The sequence below is a fragment of the Acanthochromis polyacanthus genome, chromosome 12, assembly GCF_021347895.1.
Source record: "Acanthochromis polyacanthus isolate Apoly-LR-REF ecotype Palm Island chromosome 12, KAUST_Apoly_ChrSc, whole genome shotgun sequence".
Classification (NCBI taxonomy): domain Eukaryota; kingdom Metazoa; phylum Chordata; class Actinopteri; family Pomacentridae; genus Acanthochromis; species Acanthochromis polyacanthus.
The window spans coordinates 32,208,989-32,219,881 of NC_067124.1; the positions used below are offsets into that span (position 1 = coordinate 32,208,989).

Here is a 10,893-nt window from a genome sequence, read left to right on the forward strand (position 1 = left end):
CAATTTCAACATTATGGAAACTATGAACATGTCACATGATATAATTAATTATTCGATATTGATTAGCTTTGCCCTATAGTGCCACTGTTACAATACCCTACAATGGTGGATTGAAATAATGATGAAGAAGCATTTTAAATTGAGCTGAAAATTTATAGATTGAACAGCCAACTGCAAAACAGTCAAAGATTAGTGGTTCCACTATATTTTCTGTTTATTATTTTAACACCCAAAAATCCCTCCCTAAAAATGCACGCAATAACAAAGTGTGCAGATTCTGCTCTCTGCATGTGTACAGTGTGTACCAATAAACATCAGCCTTCTGTATTACAGAAACACAGTGGATACACTGACTCAGCAAGGGATCACACTAAATGAGAAAAGTTGATCTCCATGAGAATAAATATTTGAAAGCACTACATGAGAGTCCCTTACTGCATTGTATTCTATCACATTTTGAATTGTTACTTCATTTCCTAATTTTGTGTTTCCTTTAACATAAATGAGAACATTTCCACCACCAGTGGATGCACAAAAAGCAACTAAACTAAATTCAACTTCAAATGAAACTGGCGGACAGTTTGCTTTAAATTAGCTTTAGTTTGATTTAAAGTTTGTATATATCTCAGCATTGTTGATACTTATTCTGACACAAATATACAGTCATGTACAATTAAGGACCATCAAGTATGTGATTTATAAGTGGCACTAACTTAAGCACCAAATTGCATGAAATTCTCAAAATGACAGGTAAGATGGAAGCTACTGAGAGCTGCTAAGCTAGCTAGCATTAGCAAGAACATACAGTGCCTTGCGAAAGTATTTGGCCCCCTTGAACTTTTCAACCTTTTGCCACATTTCAGGCTTCAAACATAAAGATATAAAATTTTAATTTTTTGTCAAGAATCAACAACAATTGGTACACGATTGTGAAGTGGAATGAAATTTATTGGATATTTTAAACTTTTTTAACAAATAAAAAACTGAAAAGTGGGGTGTGCAATATTATTCGGCCCCTTTACTTTCAGTGCAGCAAACTCACTCCAGAAGTTCAGTGAGGATCTCTGAATGATCCAATGTTGTCCTAAATGACTGATGATGATAAATAGAATCCACCTGTGTGTAATCAAGTCTCCGTATAAATGCACCTGCTCTGTGATAGTCTCAGGGTTCTGTTTAAAGTGCAGAGAGCATCATGAAGACCAAGGAACACACCAGGCAGGTCCCAGATACTGTTGTGGAGAAGTTTAAAGCCGGATTTGGATACAAAAAGATTTCCCAAGCTTTAAACATCTCAAGGAGCACTGTGCAAGCAGTCATATTGAAATGGAAGGAGTATCAGACCACTGCAAATCTACCAAGACCCGGCCGTCCCTCTAAACTTTCACCTCGAACAAGGAGAAGACTGATCAGAGATGCAGCCAAGAGGCCCATGATCACTCTGGATGAACTGCAGAGATCTACAGCTGAGGTGGGAGAGTCTGTCCATAGGACAACAATCAGTCGTACGCTGCACAAATCTGGCCTTTATGGAAGAGTGGCAAGAAGAAAGCCATTTCTCAAAGATATCCATAAAAAGTCTCGTTTAAAGTTTGCCACAAGCCACCTGGGAGACACACCAAACATGTGGAAGAAGGTGCTCTGGTCAGATGAAACCAAAATGGAACTTTTTGGCCACAATGCAAAACGATATGTTTGGCGTAAAAGCAACACAGCTCATCACCCTGAACACACCATCCCCACTGTCAAACATGGTGGTGGCAGCCTCATGGTTTGGGTCTGCTTTTCTTCAGCAGGGACAGGGAAGATGGTTAAAATTGATGGGAAGATGAATGGAGCCAAATACAGGACCATTCTGGAAGAAAACCTGTTGGAGTCTGCAAAAGACCTGAGACTGGGACGGAGATTTATCTTCCAACAGGACAATGATCCAAAACATAAAGCCAAATCTACAATGGAATGGTTCACAAATAAACGTATCCAGGTGTTAGAATGGCCAAGTCAAAGTCCAGACCTGAATCCAATCGAGAATCTGTGGGCAGAGCTGAAGACTGCTGTTCACAAACGCTCTCCATCCAACCTCACTGAGCTCGAGCTGTTTTGCAAGGAAGAATGGGCAAGAAATTCAGTCTCTCGATGTGCAAAACTGATAAAGACATACCCCAAGCGACTTGCAGCTGTAATTGCAGCAAAAGGTGGCGCTACAAAGTATTAATGCAAGGGGGCCGAATAATATTGCACGCCCCACTTTTCAGGTTTTTATTTGTTAAAAAAGTTTAAAATATTCAATAAATTTCGTTCCACTTCACGATTGTGTCCCACTTGTTGTTGATTCTTGACAAAAAATTTAAATTTTATATCTTTACGTTTGAAGCCTGAAATGTGGCGAAAGGTTGAAAAGTTCAAGGGGGCCGAATACTTTCACAAGGCACTGTAGCTGCTCTTACTTCTCCATCACTAGCACACCTAGGTGCTGCTTTGTTTAATTGTATAGAATAAGAAAGTAAAGAACAAAAATGTCATTTTATTTTCATTTACACAAAACATGTTTTCATATTGAGCACATTTTTGTTAAAATTGCATTTTTGTTGTTCATTTTCTTATTCTGTATAATTAAATTAGCAGCAGCTAGGTGAGTTAAAGATGTTGGAAAAAAGAAGCTAATTCTTTCTAATGGTAGCTAGCTTTGCAGCTCTCAGTAGATGCCATCCAACTTTTTGGCTCAACAAGTAGTTAAGGTAGCATTGCCTTTAAATCACAAACTTAAATGTTAATTGTACATTAATGTATTACATTTGTTTCAAGATAAGTCACAATAGGATGACGCCATATGCTAAGTAAAAATCAAACAACAGTTACGTTTAGTCAGTGCTTTCCTCTTATTTTACATAATTGAAAAAAATTACTTGGTTGTTTACTTTATTGGCCTATATAATTAAATAAAGCATCAGCTAAGTGTGCTATTGATGGAGAACAATCAGCAAAGTTTGCTAGCTAGCTTAGCAGCTCTCAGTAGCTACCATCTTACCTTTTCACTCAAGAATTTGATGCCATTGATGGATAAGTCAGCACTGCCTTTAAATCAGTTACTTAAATGTCTAAATTGTACATGACTGTGTTAAATTTGTTTCAGGATATGAATCAACATTGTCGGGACATAATTATACACACTTTAAATCAAACTAAAGCTAATTTTCATAAACATGGCCGACAGTTTCATTTGAATTTGAGTTGAATTCATTTAGTGCTTTTTGTGCATCCACTGACGGTGGAAATGTTTTCATTTATGGAAAACAAAATTTGGAAACACAAAATTTGGATACCAGGTAACAGTTCAAAATATGACAAAATACAATACAGTATTCTGCATTGTATTCTGTGGTGCTTCCAAATAAATATTCCTGTGGAAATTAACTTTTCTCATTTATTGTGTTTCCTGATGAGTCAATGCACATCTCGTCTTTTTACAACAAAAATCTGCTTTCTAAAATGTTTTCATTGGGATGGACAAATGCATGTGCTCTAAATATCATCTACGTCCCACTGAAATCTGTATTCTTTAAAAAATATTATTTCTATAATATGGAAGGCTGAAGTTTATTGGTACACACTGCACACGATCAACCAAATGCAGAGAGCAGCATCTGCACATTGTGCTATTGTGTTGCTTTTAAAGTTTTAATTTTTATAGGTTAAAATAATCAACAGAGAATACAACGGCATAACAGTTGACTGTTCAATCTGTAAACTTTAAACTATTTTTTTGTTGTATTTTAATTGCTTCTGTAGTTTTTGCACGCTGCCGTTGTAGGGCAGTGTAACAATGACACAAAGTTCAACAATCTCAAATGTTTAATTATATTATGCAATGTGTTCACAGGTTCCATACTATTCATTTTTAATAATTAATTTATAATGAGTGCATTTTGTTGGCTTAAAAAAGTCCATTCGATGTTGTCGATCCTCAGGGCCAGTGACCCCCTAATTAACTTATTCAGCTGTCAGGGAATCACTGGACCGGCTCTCCATCCTACGGGTCCGGTTCTACTGCCCCCTGAGATCTTACTCAGAGGGATGCTGCAGAACTGTTAAGCTGGTAGACGAGGAAAATTCGCCTAGCTGTCTCACTGCCTTCATCCAGACGCCTATCCCTGCTTCCTCTGATAATTAATTTAACCGAGTAGCCACTTCGGTAAAGTTAAACTTAATCACCAGACACGCCTGTTAACGGCAGCTTTTCCTCTCATAGATCTTGCACTTGTTAAGTTGCTAGGTTAATTCAGAGGTTATGGACATATAGACAACCTCTAGGATATGTTTATATCGGGCCAACCTGGCCCCCATGACTAGGTACCCTTTCAGAACCTCTACTATTGTTATGCACGCAGTAATCTGACTTTTTACATCCAGAGCTAGATGTATAAGTATTCATTCAGGGATAAAAATAGCACTTGCAATTTGTTGTCTTTAATTGCAGAATAAATGTTTATTATATTTTAGCAAGGGCATAGCAATAGCTCTTAATCATCAGACAGTTAATCAAACATCACTATTCTTTCAATTGTTTAACACGACTCATTAGTGGAACTATGCTTTCATAAAAGAGAAGCAATAATCACCCAGATTACATAATTTGGAGGGAGAGCAGTCACGGTGTGGCCACACCCGGCTGCTCACCTGAGACCCGCCAGGGCCCAGGGGGAAGTGGACGGGGGTCCGGACCAGATTTAGATCTGCATATATCCATTTTTGTTGTTTGGTCCAGTATTCCTTACATGGAAAATAGAGTTCAGTAATGTTCTATCAGTCAGTGTTATATCCAGATCACAGTTCAGTAATCCTCCAACACTGCAGAAAACGCAGTACTTTGGTCCATAATTCCATCAGAACAGTTATTCCTTTGCAGATCATGTTGAATCCCCATCCGAGTTACGTGGTAAAATCCCCTTAGCTCAGGGCATTTCTACCCTGGTTTGCATCAAGCGACTATCACCCAACGACTCCCAACTTGCATCTCGATCAGATGTAATTTATAGTTTACTGTATCTTTACCCCCTCCCAACTCGCACACTTGCCCCATACACTGACCGCATGATCACCCCCACTTTTAAGGAACTGAAACTATCTGTTTTGGACTGTCCAGACAGCCCATCTTGCCCCCCCTGATCTCTCCTGTCTGCAACTCAGCACAGGCTCCTGATCAGGAAATGGAAAAGCGGATGTCAGCCTCTAACTGTCGCTGGCATCCCATTGTGCAATCTTTTGGACAATGTGTACAGACTTATTAAAAAAACCCAATCTATTCTGAGTTTAATCTTTACGGTGAACACTTGACCCTAGTTCACTTAACTCATGACTTCTCACCTCATAACAGTAGTCAAAACTCTTTCTAAAACACCTCAGTTTCAAAGTAATCAAAACTCTTAAAAGCATTCCCATTTCATAAAGCATAAGTTCCTCTTTTTAGTCAAATCTGTCAAAAACATCACTTTTCACAGTGAGCTGCTCTTCTGATTTTTACACTGTTTCAACATTAAAGAATGTAAGAATAGACACTTGGTTAGTTCAAACTCATTCATTAGGTTATGGCATAATCTGATCCTAAATCACAGGTTAAAATATCACAATGTTCCCTTATTTAGCTGTTGTTCTGTCAGAGTCTCCCCTTTGTGGCTGATTCTGGGATCTCATATCTCCATGCTTCACAACAATGTAAAGTCTGGTATTGTACAACTTTGGTTATAATGTGTATTGAGTTTGTATTGAGAGAGATTTTTTTTTTTTTTTTTTAGCTTTAAACAACAGTGGAAAGTGTCCACACAATCTCAAATTAGAAGTGTACATGAAACTATAGAATTTCTGGATGAATAAAGAAAGTCTGACTCGCTGTGCTTAAAGGTTTAGGCTTGTACATGTGACAGCTGTGAAAAAAACATATCATCACTTGGCCCTGGTTCCACACGTGTGTTTTTACACACGTTTCTGTACAAGATAAAGGGGGAAAATGGAAAAAAATGAAATAGGTATCCTTGGCCAATCAGATAGCAGAGGGACAGAGTGAGTATATAAGGAGCTGCAGTGGAGCTGAACAGACATCGTGTCTCAGACAGGAACCACCATGAAGCCTTTCATTCTTCTGGCTCTGTTCGCAGTGGCATGTGAGTATGAGTCTGAATGTATGAGTTTAAAAATGACTATCCAGTGAAACTTAAACACTCTGACAAACATGATGTGAATCCATCAGATGCCGCTCCCATTGAGGATGACAAGATCGTTGGAGGCTATGAGTGCAGGAAGAACTCTGTGCCTTACCAGGTCTCTCTGAACTCTGGCTACCACTTCTGTGGAGGCTCCCTGATCTCCAGCACCTGGGTGGTGTCTGCTGCTCACTGCTACAAGTCGTAAGTGCAGGGAACGGACATTAGATTCATCTGACACCACAGGAACAGGATGATTTGCTGCAGAAGCATACATATATGTGCTTAAAAAAAGCAAAAAACAATGAAGATAACAGTAAATATGTGTAAATTAATGATATTTCTTGCTCATGTAAATAAGAGAAAACAATGTCATTTTGTGGCCACACATTGCAAAAGAACAAATGACTATTTATACAAATACAGATATTCAATGTAGTCAGTATGTACAGTTTTAAGCTGATTTTAGTTTTTACAGTCAGCATGTTACTGAATACATTTTTCTTTGGTTGTATCAGATATTATCTGTATTCAAAACAAAGGAAAAAATCTGTAAAATGACACTTAAAAGTACTAACCATTTTTTAAAAACCTAATATACATTATTTTGCGTGCAAATATGACAATCATTTGAAAAACAATGGAATCTTTTTCTCATTTAAATATAGTAAAACTGCAATTTTATGGTCACACATTGCAAAAGAAGCATGTTACTTACAGTTTTGGCCTGTTTTTGTTTTTCTACAGTCAATGAGTAAATTAATGCATTTGTTCTTTACTAGTGAATTTCTGGAGCTAAATGGTGAAAATAAGTAAAATAAACAGCAAATTGTTCCAAACAAATGATGAAAAGCTGATATAAAACATACATATTTTACAGTATAGCTACTGTAGTTAGTTCAGACTGGCATTTTTTCTTTCTTCAACAAGCTTTAACTTCTCGATCCTATACTGATCACCTGAGCACAAATTGAATTGAGCATTAAATGTATTTCACCCTCATGTCTCTCTCTGCAGTCGCGTCCAGGTGCGTCTTGGTGAGCACAACATTGCCGTCAATGAGGGCACTGAGCAGTTCATCAACTCTGCCAAGGTCATCCGTCACCCCCGCTACAGCAGCTACAACCTGGACAACGACATCATGCTGATCAAGCTGAGCAAACCCGCCACCCTGAACAGCTACGTCCGCACCGTGTCCCTGCCCTCCAGCTGCGCCGGAGCCGGCACCAACTGTCTGATCTCTGGATGGGGCAACATGAGCGCCTCTGGAAGTCAGTAAAATACTGAAAACACATCTGGAAATTTTTTTAATCCGGGACTGGGTGGTAGCAATATTTACATGTCTTCTTTATTTTTCTAGGCAACTACCCTGATACTCTGAGGTGCCTGGATGCCCCCATCCTGAGCGACAGCAGCTGCAGGTCCTCCTACCCCGGACAGATCACCTCCAACATGTTCTGTGCTGGATTCCTGGAGGGAGGCAAGGACTCCTGCCAGGTATGAGATAAAGTCACTGATCCTAAAAGTGGACAAAGCAAACTTCAGAACTCCTCTGCTCACACCTCTCCTTGTCTTTCCTGTGTCAGGGTGACTCCGGTGGCCCCGTGGTGTGCAATGGTCAGCTGCAGGGTGTGGTGTCCTGGGGTTATGGATGCGCCCAGAGGAACAAGCCTGGAGTCTACGCCAAGGTCTGCAACTACAACTCCTGGATCAGCAGCACCATGTCCTCCAACTAAAATCACTTTACAGTCAGTTGTGAGACACACAAGTCTGTAAGCCTTTGATTCATAAATAAAAAAATCTCAACCCACTAATGTATTTGACTTCTTGGCCAATTACCACACATCTAAGTAACAACTCAACAGTTTTCAGTGTAAAAGCATGCTGGAGAAGCTCCTGTATGCACAAATCTTACTGTAAAAATCCAAAACACTGTTACAAACAAATACACAAGAGACCTTTATTATTTTTAAGACAAACTGTAGCATAAAATTATGTATGCAAAACTCTATACATGTACACCTCCAAGAGCCAATGTGGAGGACTGAAATGTTCAGGACAAATGTTACATCTGGTTTATCTCCGTCACATTCATGTTCCTAACATGTACAGACATTGGAAAAAAAACATTTAAGTTTTTTTTTGTCAAACTATTTAAAATCTGTAATTTAATCTAAATTACAATCTTTAGCTGTTTTGCAGTTGCAGCTGTTCAATCTGTAAACTTTACACTATTTTTTTCCATATTTTAATTGCTTCTGTAGTTATTGCATTCCACCACCACAGGGCAGTGTTACAATGACACTATTTGGCAAAGTTAAACAATCTCAAATGATTAACTCTATTATGTAATGCGTTCACAGGTTCCATACTATTCATTTTTAATAATTAATTTATAATGAGTGCATTTTGTTGGCTTAAAAAAGTCCATTCGATGTAAAGTCTGGTATTGTACAACTCTCTTCATCATGTGTTTTGATTATGTATAGAGAGATATTTTTTGTTTGTATTTTTGGCTTTGAACAACAGTGAAAAGTGTCCACACAATCTCAAATTAAAAGTGTACATGAAACTATAGCATTTCTGGATGAATAAAGAAAGTCTGACTTGTTGTGCTTCAAGGTTTAGGCTTGTACATGTGACAGCTGTGAAAAAACACATCATCACTCTGCCCTGGTTCCACACGTGTTTTCACAAACGTTTCTGTACAAGATAAAGTGGGAAAATAGAAAAAAAGAATAAAATAGGTGTCCTTGCCCAATCAGATAGCAGAGGGACAGAGTGTATATAAGGAGCTGCAGTGGAGCTGAACAGACATCGTGTCTCAGACAGGAACCACCATGAAGGCTTTCATTCTTCTGGCTCTGTTCGCAGTGGCATGTGAGTATGAGTCTGAATGTATGAGTTTGAAAATGACTATCCAGTGAGACTTAAACACTCTGACAAACATGATGTGAATCCATCAGATGCCGCTCCCATTGAGGATGACAAGACTGTTGGAGGCTATGAGTGCAGGAAGAACTCTGTGCCTTATCAGGTCTCTCTGAAGTCTCTTTACCACTTCTGTGGAGGCGCCCTGATCTCCAGCACCTGGGTGGTGTCTGCTGCTCACTGCTACAGGAAGTAAGTGCAGGGAACGGACATTAGATTCATCTGACACCACAGGAACACGATGATTTGCTGAAGAAGCATACATATGTACAGTTTTGAGCTGAGTTTTATTTGTACAGTCAGCATGTAAATGAACAGATTTTTTCTTTGATTGTATCAGATATCTGTTTTGAAACAAAGCAGGGAAAATCTGTAAAATGACACTTAAAGTATTAATCATTTTTTTAAAAATCTAATGTACATTATTTTTCACCCAAATATGAAAAACAATGGCTTTTTTCTCATTTGAATGCAGTAAAATTGTAATTTTATGGTCACACATTGCAAAAGCAGCATGGTACAATTCTGCCGTTTTGTTTTCCTACAGTCAACAAGCAGATTAATGCATTTATTCTAGTGTTTACTCATCAGTATCTGAAGCAAAACAAACTAAATGGTGGAAATATGTAAAATAACAGTAATTTTAAAAAATGATGAAAAATTAATATAAAACGTATTCATATGCGGGTATTACAGTATAGCTACTTCTGTTAGCTCAGACTAGCATTTCTTCTTTCTGCAACAAGCTTTAACTTCTCAATCCTATAATGATCACCTGAGTAAAAATTGAACATTAAATGTATTTTTACCCTCATATCTCTCTCTGCAGTCACATGGTCATCCAGGTGCGTCTTGGTGAGCACAACGTTGCCGTCAATGAGGGCAGTGAGCAGTTCATTGACCCTGCCAAGGTCATCCTTCACCCTGGCTACACCACCTACAACCAGGACGACGACATCATGCTGATCAAGCTGAGCAAACCCGCCCGCCTGAACGACGTCGTCCGCACCGTGTCCCTGCCCACCAGCTGCGCCGTAGCCGGCACTAAATGTCTGATCTCTGGATGGGGCAACCTGAGTGTCATCGGACGTCAGTAAAATTCTGAAAACATATCTGGAAATTATTTTTATCCAGGACGAGGTAGTAGCAATATTTACATGTATTCTTTATCTTACAAGACAACTACCCTGATACTCTGAGGTGCCTGGATGCCTCCATCCTGAGCGACAGCAGCTGCAGGTCCTCCTACCCTGAAGAGATCACCTCCAACATGTCCTGTGCTGGATTGCTCAATGGAGGCAAGGACTCCTGCCTGGTAAAGGAAGTCACTGATTCTAAAAGTGGATTCTAAAAGCAATTCTAAAAGTTGAAAGAACAAACTTCAGAACTCCTCTGCTCACACCTCTCCTTGTCTTTCCCCTGTCAGGATGACATGGGTGGCCCCGTGGTGTGCAATGGTCAGCTGCAGGGTGTGATGTCCTATAGCTACAGATGCGACGAGTTGAACAAGCCTGGAGTCTACACCAAAGTCTGCAACTACAACTCCTGGATCCGCAGCACCATGTCCTCCAACTGAAATCACTTTACAGTCAGTTGTTGTGAGACACACAAGTCTGTAAGCCTTTGATTGGTGAATAAAATAAATCTCAACCCACTAATGTATTTGACTTCTTGGCCAATTACCACACATCTAAGGAACAACTCAACAGTTTTCAGTGTAAAAGCATGCTGGAGAAGCTCCTGTATGCACAAATCTTACTGTAAA

General features: G+C 39.1%; 2 protein-coding genes across 2 annotated transcripts; both read left to right on the top strand.

Annotated features, from left to right (window-relative positions):
- The first annotated feature begins 6,103 nt into the window (after positions 1 to 6,103).
- On the top strand, positions 6,104 to 8,011 carry LOC127536599 (trypsin-3). Its single transcript, XM_051957456.1, has 5 exons — positions 6,104 to 6,158; positions 6,245 to 6,401; positions 7,215 to 7,468; positions 7,558 to 7,694; positions 7,784 to 8,011. The coding sequence occupies exons 1-5, from the start codon at positions 6,119 to 6,121 to the stop codon at positions 7,931 to 7,933; spliced, it is 738 nt and encodes a 245-aa protein (XP_051813416.1). The 5' UTR covers positions 6,104 to 6,118; the 3' UTR covers positions 7,934 to 8,011.
- Positions 8,012 to 8,020: 9 nt separating this feature from the next.
- Positions 8,021 to 10,807, top strand: LOC110960261 (trypsin-3-like). The gene is made up of 5 exons (XM_051957451.1): positions 8,021 to 9,077; positions 9,164 to 9,320; positions 9,958 to 10,217; positions 10,307 to 10,443; positions 10,555 to 10,807. Exons 1-5 carry the CDS (start codon positions 9,038 to 9,040, stop codon positions 10,702 to 10,704), a joined length of 744 nt encoding a protein of 247 aa, XP_051813411.1. The 5' UTR covers positions 8,021 to 9,037; the 3' UTR covers positions 10,705 to 10,807.
- The last annotated feature ends 86 nt before the right edge of the window (positions 10,808 to 10,893 follow it).